Source organism: Apostichopus japonicus, chromosome 18 (genome assembly GCF_037975245.1).
Source record: "Apostichopus japonicus isolate 1M-3 chromosome 18, ASM3797524v1, whole genome shotgun sequence".
In the NCBI taxonomy this organism is placed as follows: Eukaryota; Metazoa; Echinodermata; class Holothuroidea; order Aspidochirotida; family Stichopodidae; genus Apostichopus; species Apostichopus japonicus.
Genome location: NC_092578.1, coordinates 6,827,585 through 6,845,000, shown reverse-complemented (window position 1 = coordinate 6,845,000; position 17,416 = coordinate 6,827,585). Strand labels below are relative to the sequence as shown.

The window sequence follows — 17,416 nt, the reverse complement described above, 5'->3', positions numbered from 1 at the left end:
CCCATGAAGCCAATTTTCCACCCTGGTTTTTTGTTTTTGGTATAACATTTCTGTAAAATATTTGTTGCGGTCATCGAACACAGAAATGAACTTGGTGGAGCTTCCTTTGTGATCTATACAAAACCGATAGAAAACCTCAATGCGAGAAAACGAAATCGATTCGATTAAAGGATGTGACAACTATATGAAGTGATCCGGTCGAAGACACCAAATTAATTAAAAAATAGGGCCAGATAGGCTGTTTGACATCATTTCCAAGAACTTGTAACGTAAGCAGTATAGAAGAAAAACCAAAGACTATATCATTTATGTTATGAGGGAACTTCTTAGCGGTACCTTCATGATGGTTGTATATAGCCTTCTCCACGTTTCAACCATTTCGATTTTATTTTTCTTCTTCTTGGAACTGGGTGAAATTCTTTGCAAAGCTAACGTAACACGGGATATCCGTTAGGAAATGCGTAATAGTAAAATAATTGCGTAATGAAATTATTTATAGGTTAAACACATATGCAACAACTGATATTTTAAAGGGGAACCAATGATAAGAACATAATGATGTGAACATTATTTGCAGTACAAAAATAAAGAGAATATTTTTTTTCAACATTTGTAAAATAAATATTTGTAATTGGTTATGAGTAAACAAATTACTATCTGGGTCAGTACGCGCACATAGGTGGAGGACTGGGGCGGTGCTGTCCCTCCCACCCCCCCCCCCCCCCATCAGTCTTTCTTCAAATGGTACACATCTTATAAGATGCCCCCACATTGACTTATACACCGGCAACATTTCAAACTTAAAATTTAAACTCAACTCATATTCGGATAGGACCGTTAGTAACTCTCCCCCCCCCCCCCACTCTACAAAGTTCGTTTAATACCTAGTCCGTACTTATTCCAAGTAAGAAGGAATCTTTAATTTGCCACCAGCTCTCAACTCCCCCACCCCAACCCGCGTAGGAGCCCAATTTGATTGGGGGGCGGCTTTAATGACTTGCCCGAAAAATATAACCAAAATTGTTCGACATGTTCATATGCATATCATATAGGCATGCATCGGTTATTACATCGCATGCCAATAACATATAATACAATCATTTGCCGTGTTATTACCCTTCCATATTGGTTAGAATTATTGGGGAAGTCGTTACAATAATAACGATGATAATAATATCAGTTTAACCATTGAAAAACACATTGCAAATTATTTTTCTTTCATTAGGTGCCCGGAAAATTCTCAGCATATATATTGCCCGGATTTTCAGAAAATTTTGGTTTGGGGGGCTGCAGCCCAATCCCCCGCCTCCTACGCCTATGCCCCCACTCCACACACATACCATACACAACGTCATCAGCTGGTCATCACCATTTCCGGTTCATTGGTAAACATTTCCTACATTTCAGCAGTTTGAGAATTTGTGTGCTCAATCAGAACGACAAGATTCTGTCACCCAAAAAAAAAAGAACACTGAACATTTTGAGGCTCTCAACTTTAAAATATCGCAGACGACTTAAACTTTGGAGTTAGTTTAATAAATCTCTAAGTGATTTGAATTACTTTTCGAAAGATGTGTAGAGTGAGGAGGGTGAGGAGGGGTAGGATGGACCGGGGGGGGGGAGTAAGTTCGACCGGCACTTCTCAGTTCCTTTATTTTCCCTGTCCTTCTCGTCTCGTTGTTCAATGTTTATACTTTCCAAATAACTTTCAGCGTTCAATGACTCTGACTGACACACTTTCAACTAAGGTTGTGCACAATGGCACTTATATATAGTAAAGAAGTACGCACACCTAAGCAAGCAGTGTATAGCCACGCCCATCGATGATGTAATGACCAATCATATAGTCTTTCATAGTAACTCTGTCAGTTAAGTCAATATGAGTCAGCTAAGGGGTTTTACAGTCAATAAAAGACTCGCGGTTTTTTTTCTTAGTCTTGTAATAATTGTTCCAGTGAGTGAACAACAAAGCCGCACATTGTCGCCAGATTTTTTTTCCCTTCAGTTTACTTAGAACTCAAAACACTGAAGTTCATCACAGCATTGGCTTAAACAGAAGTGTCGCTTGTACTACGAGTGAGAGAGAGAAATAAAAGTACATCTTCCACAATAGATGTAGAGTGGGGGAAGCTCACCATATTTGCTCACTATTTTTTATCTCCGACTTCGTAAATTAGCGGTTTCGTCTTCCTTTCTGTTCCTTCATCGAGAAAGAAAACCAACATTTCTTCTCAGTAATACTGACCACCAAAAGATGGATTCGAAGAAACAAAGGTATTTTCACTTCTTCTTCTTCTTTTTGCCTTATTTTCTTTTCATAAATAGGCAGCTTTATACACACACTTAATAAATAGACGTGTTTATGGTATTAAGGTATCTACTACAATACTGTGCAGTATACATGGTAGGGCCGGTACAAGTAGCAAACTATATAACACACACACACATACAAAATATCATCTTAAGATGTTTCCCGCCTCCTTGAAAAGGTCATGAGTAATGATGGAATTTGACCATGCAAGACCGTTTTAGGTTGAATTTCAAGCATATTTTGCTGCCAAATACACCGATGACCATTAAGACGAAGGAGAAGTTAGCCATGAACATGCATGTAAAAAATACGCCTTTCTGGCCTTTTTTTCACGAGTACAATCAAAGTATGTTATAAGGTGATGCATGGACTACCATCTGAATTTCGGCTATACCCCCCCCCCTCACCCCGCCCTCCTCTCCCGTCCAAGTCATACCTTTCCTTGTACTTCAGTAATTTTATTGAATATTTAAAAGTCTCTTCTACAATTTTATCTTAATTACGAAGAAGCGCAACATGCGGAAATGGGCGTGTTTGTACCTGTACTCAAGTCGAAAATGGATCATTCGGGGGGGGGGGGGGGGGGAGGGGGTTGCTAGCTATATACAAATATATATATATATATATATATATTGGTATATACAGAGTATATATATATATATATATATTTAAATATCTATATCTATATATATATAGATATACTCTGTATATATATATATATATATATATATATATGTATATATATATACATATAAGTGCTCTGACATTCGAAGATTGCCGTTTACTTTTCATTTGCTGAAAAGTATCATGCATTAATTCTGAAAACTTTGTCGAAAGGTTTGTGAAAAGTTTTATGAGATGGAATTCATCATTCAAAAGTATATTTCTCCAAATTATAGTAGTTGAGTGTTGTTTACATGTCCATGTCCATTGCCACACCAAAGTATACATAAAACGTACACAACTATATAAATAAACACAGTTTTAAGGTTGACATATACCATGCACAGTCTATTTTGATTTTTTTCTTATCTTTAATATATCTTTGGAGTGCTCCTTTAAAAACTAAAAAAGACAATGACGTCAGCTCCTATATTTAGTAAGGACCCCGTCACAACATTCATGTGAATCAATTTTTGTTTTTCTTTGATAAAATATTTGCTCATTTTCGGTGATATTCCACAAGCAATCAAGCAAAAATGAATAGCAAGGATGAAATCCAATTCCAATGTGTGAGACTTCTGTGGAGCATTTCAAGAATGTCGTTCACCGACCTACGATTTTTCAGCAAGCCTTCATTTATAGTGTTAACCTACATAATTAAAATTTCTCGGTCAGCGAAATGCCTCGAGAATGGTAAAATGTAATTCTTAGGGGAACGAATGACCATTACCATTGACTATTCATGCACAGGTTATTTCCTGGGGGACTTTTTTTAAAATAGTACCATTATCATTGACTTTCTAATCTGGCTAGGGGGATGGGTAGGTGCAGGGGGGTGGCGCAGGGGTGTATACCCTCCCTTTTCAACCCCACACAAAATATAAAGGTATTTAGTAGCCCAACCTTGCATGTATACAAAATAATGTACAGCCCATACACGACTCAAAATGCACTATTTCGCGTCTAAAATAATGATTGAGGTATAGGGGGGGGGGGCACTAATTTAGAATCAGTGACCGGAAGTATAGAGGTGTCTATTGACCCTAACCTTGTTACCTTATCCTTGTCACTGTAACATGTAAACAATATATGAGGTGTACTTTACGTACATCCGGGCACTGATTCTAAATTAGAGCCCATGTTAGTATTAATGAAGCCTATGTATAATAAGCAAACGAAATAGGTTTTTAAAAGAAAATGGATGGAAATCAACTCTAAAAGGTGCGGCAGTGGCCTGTTATTTTATAAGTCTATTACATAGAATTGATATCATAGGCGTAGGAACGGTTGGGAATACAGAGTGGACTAAGCTGCACCCCTCCCCCTTCACTTTCTCAATTAGGGACGTTCTCCTCGGTATAGTGCTAAATATTTCAGCTGCATGATACCGTCTTGGCTAAAGGAGTGCCATCAGGCAATCAAATGATCCAGTTATTGGTTTGATATATACACGGGACCTTAATTATGAAGTATATGTTCATATTGGTCTATAGATATTTCCGTCGACAGAAATTCGAAATAAACAGTTTAAGAAAAGTAGAATTATGGACATAAAGTACTTGAACTTTCCGATTCTGGGACACGATAGCATCTACAACTATAAAGTATCATTCTTCTGGCGAAGATCCCAAATCCCACCGATTTCTCTAAGCCCCCCCCCCCCCACCACCCCCGATGCCCCTCCCACGCCCTGCGCCACTGTATATACACCAAATCTCACTTTACTGCTAGTCAACTCTTACCCTAATTTCCAAATTAGGAAGTTTTATTGACGGGATATAGTTTGATATTAATGGTTTGTGACAGCTTTTCTCACAGACGTGATCTCAAATAAACATCACAGCTACTGGGTCCCTGCTGCTCTGGGACCTCGGAGACTGGTCGATCACCCTGACCGGTCAGTCAACCCCTCCATGGTAGTAACTATTTTGGTCTACATGTCAAACGCTAACATAATTAAATGGCTACATTTCACGATGATCCGACCTTCAAGATACCCAGAGGCGTAACAATTGCGGTTCCTTAAACCCGCGGTCCCCAGTCTACAGGGTCCCGAAAGGTTGGTACCGTAATTTGGAACTATATTAATTATTTTGATCTAACGGATGTATGAATAATTGATTGAGTACCAACATATTTCTGCCCTAGTTGTTTGATTTCACCAACAACTGGTGTTTTTGTAACTTCATATATGCAACAGACTCTCTCTCTCTACCACCCCCCTCCCCCTTGGATGACATTCCCCCACCCCTCCCCTTCCCCTTGGATGACATTCCCCACCACCTCCCCATCCTCCCTCCCCTCCCCTTAAAATGACATTCAACACCATTTGTCCTTGACAAAGTTTGTAACGCATTGTAAACATGTTATTTGACGCCATGAAAGTACGTGTTGCATATTCATGAGGAAATGAGGTAATGGTCTGTGTATTAGACTAAACAGTCCAGTTACTTTAATTGACGAAACTCCGCTGCTTAAAGGATTATTTCTCAAAATTTGAAAGGTTTATAGAAATATTATACAAACTGGGCTGAAAGAAGTTTTTTTTTAAACGGTTTTCTGGAGCAATTTCAAAATCATCCTTTAAATATGCCTCATATATAGGTTGAATTCATAAACCAAATGTAGTTCCCCTGTACTGTTTCCTCATGCCTGTGTTGTTCAGTGTTGTTTTATATGGTATACCACGGTTATTGAAGCCGGATGAAACCCTGTTTGCTCCTTTAACTGGCATAATGTCTGAGTTTGTTTAGTAATTGAACTTTGAGATTCGCGTTTCCGTCAGTGAAAAGACTACAAATTATTGAATTTGGGTCGATGTTATATATAGTGAAGTTCAAGATAATGATGGGGTTGGGTTTTTTCCCTCCCTTTCGCTGATATGCTTGCAGCCTGAGCAGCTAACGGTTCAAGGCCTGCTGCTATAGGATGTATAAAAGAAAAGTAAGAATCCGGTCTCACGTTCATTTCTGAGAACAAACCTGTATAGTAGCCAATAATGTACTTCCGCTAGGCTAAATTTCTTGAAAAATCGTTATAGATACAGACGGGAAAGAGGGACTAATGTAGAAGACGGCTCGATGAGGTCACGTCTTTGGAAGGGTCAGTAAAGTGGATGGATGTATCATGTGAGGGTTTCACTTTAGGTGACCATTTTTCGGTTTCTCTAGCAGACTTGCGTTCGCTAAAATATGAATTGTTCGATGTCAAATATGTCATCATTTCCCACGGGGAAGGTGTATGGAAGCGAAAGTATTCCCTCTGTATGGTCCCCTATTTTGCACTCCCCTATACCTCCCCCCTCCTTACCCCTTCTCGTGTGCCCGTCGCAATAACACTTTAGGCCTGCATGGTATACAAACGTTTGGGAAAATTGTCATGATTACTGTTGCCTTATGGTACCTCCCACCCCCCCCCCCTATCTTGCTACTCTGCCCTTCCCCGCCCCGTTGGCTAAACGGTACCATATCTTGCATATGGTACACATATACATGCCTTTAGTCGTTGAGATTCTTATTTTATTTGTCTACAACATTACCAACTTTGTATTTGCAGCAAACAGGATGTTAAACGTTCGACTTATGATTGACTTCGTTTACACTTGTTATAATACATACGTACATGATTGCAGGATTTGGGTTTCATTGTGATTACATCCGCCAGAATAAAACATGGAAGTAAGCAGCGCCAGCCAAGCCGCAGGCACTCCGTCATCTACTTGTCTTGCACTGGAGTATATATAGGGGTACAGTACACTAATTATACAAGGCCAACACAATAGCCACCGCAATAACGGCTGGGAACAAGACTAGTCATCGGTTACGTATTGTTACAAGCTGTTTAGTTTACTTTGCCAACGACACAGATCCGGGTAATTGACATGTCTGAAAAGACCTGGATTTATCACCGCAAGACTAGTAATGGCGATCGGCAAAAAAATAAAATCAAAACAGTTTGATCCTATACACTCAATACAACACATCAGGTGTTAGGCATATTGTGCGTACAACACACATGAAAAGAAAAGAAAAGCGAAAGAAGGAAAGAAAAACTGATTCTTCGAGGTCGAACAAGAGGGAGATATGGATTCTAATTGGTTGGTTTATTGAAGAGTAGAAGCCTGAATGGTCGACTCATCTTTTGCTAATTGATGCATGAAACAATCGGACGGAAGAAAAGACAAACCCAAAAAAAAAATGGACAAAGAAATGTCACACTCTTCTTGACAGCGTTTTCATTTGTTTTGACTGATACAAGCATTTGTTAGTTTTGTTAAAGTCAACTAACCTCTCTTTGATGAAACGCCGACATAAAGACTGCCGACTTTATAATTACAGAGTCGCTTCCGTGAGAAAAAAAGTTTCAGTCAAAATTGTATGAAAGGTTGTCATTTAATTTTGCTTTCTCTTGGCTATAGTTTTTTACCTGAAAAGAAAACACAATTTAAAAAATATATATATATATATATATATATATATATATATATATATATATATATATATATATAAAATGGCCACCGATGATGTCTTCATCTATATTATTAAAGAGGCGTGGTCGTGTCGTAGTGGGTTTTAGAATTTTTTTTATCCTGGACTTCAGAGTTTTGTACAGTTCATTTCTCTGTGAGCAATGGGTCAGAGAGAACCGAAATCTCCCAGTAATTAACCAGATTGAACAGAGTCCAACGTAAGCCCGTTAAGGGTGCTCGAGCCCGAGGCCATGAGGTTCGCAAACCCGATAAGTGCAAAATTATTGTGGGCCGGATTGAACTATTTCGAGGGCGGGATTTGGACCGCGGTAACCCTCCCCCAATTATAGGTTGTAATTCCACTGTAGGCGTATATATATATATATATATATATATATATATATATATATATACATATATATATATATACGCCTATATATATATATATATATATATATACGCCTATATATATATACGCCTATATATATATACGCCTATATATATATATATATATTCTGGATTTTACAACTCATTACGTTTACAATTATATATATTCATATGCCTTTGTCGTTTACCTCCATTTCATTAACAAAAGTCTGTTAATGTATCTCTTTCGAGATCCGGCTTTAGGAATCACAAATGACTTCGAGTTGGTTAGAATCATGTTTGATCTCTTGTGTAAGGCAAATATGTCACCAAAACAGAACTAGTATTGTTCGATACAGGTGACAAACGCCTACAGTGGAATTATGACCTTCTTTACTGGTTTCGAACCTCTGGACATACAATCAGCGTCCATAGCCTAGTGGTAGGGTGTCCGCATAAAAAGAGGGAGGCCCGGGTTCGAATCCCGGTGGAGGCTGGAAGTTTTTTCACTGTTCTGGATTTTACAACTCATTACCTTTTCAATAATATATATATATATATATATATATATATATATATATATATAGATCTATATATATAGATCTATATAGATCTATATAGATATACATGCAAATTCTTATTATGTTGATTCAATTACAGATTCGTGACTGAAGGATGGGCTTGTATCCTAGTATTATTGCCGATATTAAGCTGTGATGGGATGGCGATACCATCCACCGATACACCCATGCTCTGCCCCCCTTGTGAGCTGGAAATGGAACTATCAGAGGACCAACTACACGAGGCAGAGGTCGGATTGGATCGGATACGGAGTGCGAGCAGTCCTCTTTCAGGGATTCCACGGTTACAATTCCGTGCCGTATCTCTGTCTGATGAGCAGGAGAATTTCGTTATGGAAAGATTTGGGTGGGTTGACTCAAACAAAATTACAATAGGTTGTTCTCCTTCCTATCACTACTATATATTATCGTTTTATTTTCTAGTGACTATAGAGCTTTATATACTTAGTTTATATCATACAATTTCATATATATATATATATATATATATATATATATATATATATATATATATATATATATATATATATATATATATATATATATATATTATATATTTACGACCAGGTGAAGGGGATGATTGGGGTGAGGTGGGCGCGTTGGTGGGTCATAATATTATAGGTGGCCAGATCAATCGCACTTTGTTTATCCTCCGAGTCAAGACTTGAGGTGAAAGCAAATGCAAACACCGTATACTGTACCTTACTGTATTTCTACATATTAATTCTTTCCCCACTAAAACTGATGCCCCACTCACAAATTAATAACCTGGTAACGCCATGAAATCATCTGTTCTAAGAAGAAAGAAATTTTTATCAAAATCTTTCTCAATGATTTTTTATAACGCGAAAATTGCGGTTCAAATGATATAAATGTTCAAACTTGAGAAAATATTACCCTGATTGGGACTGCGACCACTCAAGTGGAACTATATATACTGAGTCCTGCTATAGTCTTACCTTTCTTTAAGCAATTAGTCAGTAGCAAATATGAGTCATTCGCGGGAAATATGGTGACCTATCTATAAGTAAAGGCAAAGAAACAATGTTCAATTTGTTAATGGGTAACCATTTACATAAATGGTAATGGTAATTTGTAAATGGTTGCCAGGTGAGGAATCAATCTAATCAACTTCGATATATTTCCTTGCGCAGATATATTTTTTTTTACATTTGAGGGTAGTGCGTATGTTCAGCAGGGGGTAGGGGAGAAGTAACCACCTTTTCGTACTGGGGTACGTGGGTGTGGTGGGAGGGGGGTGGAGCTCTAAGATGTTCGAGGGAATGGACTTAGTGGAAAGTTGCCCTATGTACTTTGAGAAATTTGGGTAAAAATGGAGGTTGCGTAGATGCAACATGGTGCTATATATATTTTAAGTTGCATCTATTAAAACAGTACTGAAGATTTTTAGACTGTTTAAGTTGCACTGCACGTATTACATATATTTATGCACTGTACATTAAATATTGGCTGTAGATACATACTTAATTGTTACATTATGATAGATCATTTAGTATCCATTCCCATCTGTCTATGCTAGAAATATATAATACATTTAAATACTTTTTAAAAGGCCATTTAAAACACCAGGTTTTTCTGAGTAACACCATGTATGTATTTGTTCGGCGTACGTTGATTCAACTGTCGACCTTCAATGCACTATTAATTTAAAATTGAGATATCATAATATATCACTGTTTTCTATCCCAGACCTATTAGATCGAAATTTCTCTCAGATTCTAAATGTTGTGCCGACAACCTTCGGTTTTTAATATCCCCTTTATGGCCACTTTACTTATCAGCTTAAAAAAAGAGAAAATACCTTAATTCACACACACAAAATAGTAATTCTAGATTTATGCCTATTTCTACATGTATCCTCTTTCATTCTTCTCTAACAGTATGTTATTTAGTTCTGATCCACCTATGTACGACGATGACGTCATAGATAGTCCTACACGCACGCTTCCGCGTGGAAGGAGAGACCCTAGCAACCCGGCAAGTGCTCTCGGCCGAGTTTGTCCTCCAGATGGCCAATCTCATCGACCATTGGAGATAGCATTCAACATAACTGGAGGTCCAGTACAAGTAATCCAGGTATTGAAACTTGAAAAATCTCAAATTTTGATAAATCCTTCAAATCTGATGAGTTCAAATTTACTTAAATGATTGATTACACGGACTGATACAGGATTTCAAAAGGGAGTGGTTGTGTCCCCTGGGGACGTTGAAGCCGATTTGTATTTAGAGGGGGGGGGGATGTCCTACCTCATAACAAAAGATGTAAAACGGTTCAATCTGATGCATATTTAGGGTACACATCATTGGTCTATAGTGAGGTCTACACGCAAGGTTCATTTGATAACTATTAATTTGTATGTGAGGATGGGTTGAGGATGGGAGGGGTTGAAGGGGGGGGGGAAGCCTCACACCCCCTTGATCCACTCCATTAACATTCAATCCTCCGCCTTGTGATAATTTATAATGACCAAACTATATTATGTATTACGTACGTTAATCATGTGTTAGGCCAATATAATGAAGAAGTAGTTAGGCTAAAGGGTTGACCCCGACGATCTGCCAATGCCTTTTCACATTTCATGTACCTTTGCACAATTAACACCATTACACGGAGACGTATGTGACATAAAATGGAGAAACAGCTGAGTTAAACCCTGAGTAATTGAAATGATGTTTGCAGTTATGACGTAATGAATCGCAATATAGGTTCTTACCTTCGAACTGAAGTTTATGACGTCAGGTCAAGCAAAAAAAATTGGAATTTTAAAAGATTGATTTTTTTTTATTCTATCATAATTCTAATTTTTCCCTTCACAGTTACCGAATATGAAACAATGGTTTATAGAAGAAAAATGCGTGGCGAGTACTCCTCCATACCCAGTTAATGATGTAGTCTGTCACGAGGTCGTACGACACGCTATTGCGCTAGTCATCAACCTAGCTGACCCCAATAGAGGTATACACGAAGAACCAATCAGGATTCAAAGTTGTGTCAGTTTTTACGAAGCCACGTGATCCTATCAGGGTCTCATGGACCAACACCCGAAGACTTCAAGAGCTCCGATGTCCCCCTATCCCCCCCCCCACATCCTTTTTTAGAGATTGGTAACAGTCTGTTTACCAGCACATTTATACTTTAGGCCTATATAATAAAATAAAAATATTAATTATAAATTCAATGAAGAATACAGCTCTAAGCTCTATCTATTGTATAGAACCCACAATAATTGTACAGAAAATTACTACAAATTTACTGTAATAAATGATATCTTCATGATCATAATCATGACGTTTTTGCTTGTAATTCATTATTCTTATAGCGATCTTGGTGAGACTAAATTATTCAATTAATAATATCCTAAATTATATAATTATAGATTCTAAGTTAAGATACGTTGTCTTTCATTGTATACGTTGGGTACATACATGCTACCAATTAATAACTTGTTGCAAGTTGGAACACCAAAATGCAGCTTTTATGTCTAACAACTCTACCAAAACTTGCTAATAACTCTAAACAACAAAACGTGTGATCCAGCATGTATTTGTCTACAAGTAGATCGTTGACCTGCCCAGCTCCCCTCCCTTCCTCCCCTTCCTCCCCTTCCTCGTGTTTCGTTTCCTGTTGAGGGAGGCTGAAATAATATGTTAATATTGTCTGTTTTAAACTAGATTGTCCAGTCACTTTGAATAATGAGCCCCTGATACATAAAGTGTAATTTCCTTAAAGAAAACAAAAAGGTGATATATAGAAATGTATAGCTTACACTCAGGGTTATAGCTAGGAGATTGTGAGTGCTGGTTAAATAAATTTGCGAAGCGTAGCGAGCGTAGCGAGCGAAGCTCTCGCATCTCACGGCCGGGGGTCCAGGGGCCCGCTTAAGATTTACAATTGGTAAATAACAGAAAAAGGTGACGTTGTTATCATGTTTTACGGCAAGGGAAAGATAAATTTGTTACTTTTGTTGTATTTCACAAGCATTTTACTATTTTTTCTGTGCCGGCCAGTGGACTGTTTATTCACTTCCAATGCCGGCCGGCAGGCGTGAGTGGCGGTTACCACCGGCCGCCGCCGGCCGGCGTGGCTATAACCCTGCTTACACTGATGGACATTGTTTTCATTTGGCAAGCAATAAAGTAAAATGAATATTCATACAAGTCATACTTTTTAACTATTACCTGATAAACAGAAACAGAGTAAATTTACTGTAAGACTAGGTCAGTAATTTTTGTGCTAATATTTTTTGTAGTTTTTTATAAAATAGATGAGGCAGTATCGTGGTTTGCATAAATTATCGTAGTTTGCATAAATTATCCTAGCTAAGATGGGGTTCAGTTGAAATGAATCTTACGTTGCCTTGCATCACCTCCAAGGTTTTTCTTATGCCGTATCAGAATATCATAATCGCTTTTCTGAGAGAATGGTCAAAAGTAAGATATCATCTTTTGTATAACTGTTTTCAATCTTACAATATGATGCGAAAAAGGGTTTCAATCGTTTTACACAACTTTGCCGCTATAATGCTTATCGTGTTTTTGTTTTGGCAAGGAGCTCACTGTTGAGATCACGTGGCATTATAAGAGTAATGAACAGTATTATTCCTAAATGCAATATTCTCTTGGCTATTTGCGCATGCGTTCTTGATTGCCCTCTAATTCATTCACCTCCCGGTGTATATACAGGGGGTTGATTTTCCAAAGCGAGACGCTTGTTCAAGGAAAATCGAAAGGCCAATCAGCAAAGAGAAATCTCAAAAATATGAATATGTATGTTTGACAGTAAACTGTAGCGTATTACACACACGAGCAAAGAAGGCCATTGACATAATGTAATAAATTAAGACAATAGAAAACAATATCTGCGCATATTGTGTAGTGTTGATCTCCGGACAAATTGAACCCCTGTCCACCCTGATCTGATTTGGGGTAGGGTGGAACGTGGTTGGGGCGGATGGGGGGGGTGGCGTTACTCGTTTGAAACATACATAAATACCGCATATTCTCTCACGGTAGTGTCACATTCTATAACAACATATACTGTTTACTTTCGTGTAGAAAAACATATAGTATGCAAGCGCACAATTTGGTATTGTACGTTAGCGTGTTGTGACGCTTCGTAATAAACGCAACCGTATATAAAGCGTCTAACACATACATTAAAATATATGTTTCAGTTCGATTCGCAGCAACAATTTTATAAGAAGAGTGAAAATGATATCTATAAATATCTATCAATAATATATATATAAATATAAAGGATATCTATATATATCTTTATACATAGCCAATAGCGATGCTCAATGTCACATTCCATGCGTTATTAAAGTAATTATAACGCTTGTGTCCCCCTTTAAGCATTCCTGAATTACGTAAAACGCGTGGTACCTTATTTATAAAACAATAGCGCACCAAGTCTCGAGTGATAACTTAAAATTTTGTATACAAGAGACTCATTGCAGTTGATTTCCTATCTGAAATTTGTGTAACATATAACTTCTGTATTGACATTATGGTGTATAGAATTTGTTCATATGTAGTATCTTATATAAAATATTATTGTTTTCACGATTATTGTTACTACTTCTATTCTTTCATCTTCTGATATTAAGTTATTTTCAATAACTGTTTTCGATGTTAAGAGATATTTATTGTTTCAGAGATATTTATTGTTGTGTTTGGTATATATATTTACCATAGCTTTAAAACTTTAAATTCTGTAATCTGTACAAAATTATGAAACGAATAAATCAGATAGTGTTAACACGTCTTTGTGAATGCTTTTCAATCATTAGCATAATCACTGTGTTAATTGTCATGCTTTTACAATTAACAATAATATATAATATGAAGTAGTGATCCTTTTTTTGGGGAAATAGTCAAAGCACATTGACGAGAAGGGGAATTCGGTATTTTTGAAGCCCTTTGTAAACTAGAGCATTGAAGAAAGTTAATCTATATTTCGTAGATTAGGCTTCCGCAGATTACGATTTTGTGGGCCTATATACTCAGGCGGGGTTAACCTTGCCGCACATATATATATATAGGCTATATATATATGTAGGCTATATATATAGGCTATATATATAGGCTATATATATATATATATATATGCTATATATATATATATATATATGAGTAGAGGTTTGGCTGCAAAAATCAAAATTTATATATATATATATATATATATATATATATATATATATATATATTTATATATATATATATATATATATATATATATGCGTCACATTTATAATGAATGCATAAACCCATCTGATTTTGCAAGTTGTAAGCCATCAAATTGATAGACTATAGAAGGCGAAGTGCATGAGCGTTCACTTCAAAGCGGGTCAACTTTTGGCCGCAGTTCTAAAATGTTACCAAATTTTGTAGGCTACGTACTTTAGAATGCATTTGTTGAGGGGAGACAGGTAAGGGAGGAGTAACGCCACTAAATGACCTGTGATAGAATACTATGCCTATACATTGCAGCTAAAACATTTCAAATTCAGCGTCCTAAAGCTTTGCCTATATAGGTTCCTTGCTATATAAAAGATAGTTCTAGTGCCAGTATAAAATATAGTTTGTCTCGAATGACCTTTGATTGCACATCATTATCATAATTTATGTTAATGAGCTAACTTCTCATAGCCTCGCACTGAATGGAACATCACAATAACAGTCATAAAGATTTTTTTTTTCTGTTTTATTTACGCCATGTTTTTCCCCCATGCTCCAAACAATCATATAATGCCGATAATATTTTAAATATCTCGTCATTTTAGGAAATTTCTCGAAAATACAAATTTAAAAATAATAATTGTTCCATATATACAAATTAAGAGCCAAAAGAGACATCAATCAGTCTGTATTAAATTATAAAAAACTTAGAAAGGAAAAAGAATATATGTGATCATTTTACTTCTGTTAATAACACTGAAACAAAAGAAAATTAAATTATACTAAAACAAATTTTTTAAATGGAAGCAAAAAAAAAAGGAATTTTTTCAACAAAAAGAATTTTTGGATATTGTCCCTTGATAAAAGAAGGCACAACACACAAGGGTGCGAACCCCAGTGCAGAATTATAACTGGGAAATTCTAGCAAAAATGAAAATATGGTACGCCAAACGTGCAATAATATATATGGATGTATCAGTTTCTGGTGCTCTGATTAGAAGGTAGTATTTATAACTTCTGCAAAGGTAACAACGATACACACACTACGGTAACTAATTCATAACCATCCTAGGTCCATTCGCAGCTTTACTTTCAACATCTTGTATTATGCATATGGTTTATGCATAAGAATTTGCAACAAGCACAAAAAAAATAGCATATAACAACTTCAATTCAACGTATGTCGAGTTCGTGCCGTCCAATCAAGAACATCAGACATAGACATGTGACAGATCCCTCCAATGAGATTACGAGGAACTGCCAGTTGCCAATTTAAATTCATTTAAATGACGATTTCTTTCAACCAGAACTCATGAATTCGAAGGAAGCCAATACACCAAACTGTCATTTGAGGAGAAACGCCAGAAGTAGATTTCTCGTGCATATGACAATATTTGTTTCGAATGAGAGCGCAAGAAGCGGACATGTGCCAGTTAGATTAAACATTATCATGATTTCATGACTTATGGGTACGATAGGCGCACAATATACGGTGGGCCTATCTTAACCAATCGTGAAGTCTAAACTATTTATCGCAAACTTTAGAGCATAGTCCAGAAGTTTTCATAGTAATGATATAGATAACCCGAAAAATACAAAACAGCTCTTCACCAAAGCATATATACATATCTGATTTACAGGTTGAAAGAAATTATACTTGAAACTTACCACACCCCCCCCAACAAAAAAAGAAAAACATTACGACCATTGTTGTGACGTGACGGTTTCACTTTGTCCAGACAGTCCAGCTTCTATATAGGACTATTATATAGGACAACTATATAGGACAACTTCTATATAGGAAAACTATCGTTGGGTCCCGTTTCCGAAAGAAGACAAAACAAAACAAATTTCAGACGAAATACTGAAAAAAAATGTAGTGTCACTAAATATGCAGTTATCGTGACGGGCAACGTAGCATTAGAAAAGTCAGCGATGTATACACTGAAAACTTAAATTGGTTCACCGACTAACATAACGTTAGTCCATCTGGTGCCTCTCCCGACTAACATAGCCTTAGTCAGTTGCTATACCGACTAATTTATTCCTTAGTCAGTTGGATTTCTTAGTCGGTCATCTTAGTCCGTCAGCTTAGTCGATCAACAATTTCTTAGTCGGTAAATGTATATTAGTCAGTTACATTAGTTGGTGACATTAGTCGGTGTTTACCGACTAATTTATATGAGCCACCGACTAAGCTGTGATTATATTTTCCTTAGTCAGTGTAAACTGACTAAGAAGCAGCGATGAAACGAAGATTTTTGCTAGTTCGTGTGCATTGACTAACGTTACAGACTAATTTAACGTTAGTCCGTGGCAATATTGACTAGTTTATTTTTTCAGTGTAGGTAACTAGAAGGAAAGTAGATGTAACTTGACCAAAGTAGAGGTAACAGCCGATGCTCATGGCTTTATCAGTTAAAACAGATAAAGGTGAGTACCCGTTAATTAGTTAAAACTGATGTGTGTTATCATTTCTTAACATTTGTTACAGTTGCTACTGAGAAGGACTTTACAAACATAAAATACTAAACACACAATTATATGCATAGAGATTGACTGGACTCACCAGACTACTCTTAAGGTTCCGCGAATAATTTCGTCCACATTTTAACAGAAAGTGGGTTACACTTTACTGCAAAACGCTTAAAATCTGCAATTTGAACCATCTTTACAAAGGTGTACTTACTAGTCAAACATATGGACAGTTGTTTACGACTCCAAACCAGTTATTAGTTGAAACAGCCTTTGAGTAATGAATTCGTCTGTTAGTATTTTTTTTGGTAGTAGCATCTGCTGATAGGTCTAACGTGTGCTACTGTGTTA

General features: G+C 36.8%; 1 protein-coding gene and 1 non-coding gene across 2 annotated transcripts; both read left to right on the top strand.

The window, feature by feature from the left end:
• Positions 1-1,628: 1,628 nt before the first annotated feature.
• Positions 1,629-14,419, top strand: LOC139958702 (uncharacterized). Its single transcript, XM_071955975.1, has 4 exons — positions 1,629-2,274; positions 8,469-8,735; positions 10,291-10,486; positions 11,228-14,419. Exons 1-4 carry the CDS (start codon positions 2,255-2,257, stop codon positions 11,423-11,425), a joined length of 681 nt encoding a protein of 226 aa, XP_071812076.1. The 5' UTR covers positions 1,629-2,254; the 3' UTR covers positions 11,426-14,419.
• Positions 8,234-8,304, top strand: Trnaf-aaa (transfer RNA phenylalanine (anticodon AAA)). The gene has a single exon. It is a non-coding gene; the product is annotated as a tRNA-Phe (tRNA).
• Positions 14,420-17,416: the final 2,997 nt, after the last annotated feature.

Coding starts and splice junctions, on each gene's coding strand:
- LOC139958702 (XM_071955975.1), top strand. CDS start 2,255: ATGGATTCGAAGAAACAAAG. Junction 8,736..10,290: donor TTCGTTATGGAAAGATTTGG/GTGGGTTGACTC, acceptor CTTCTCTAACAG/TATGTTATTTAGTTCTGATC. Junction 10,487..11,227: donor GTCCAGTACAAGTAATCCAG/GTATTGAAACTT, acceptor TTCCCTTCACAG/TTACCGAATATGAAACAATG.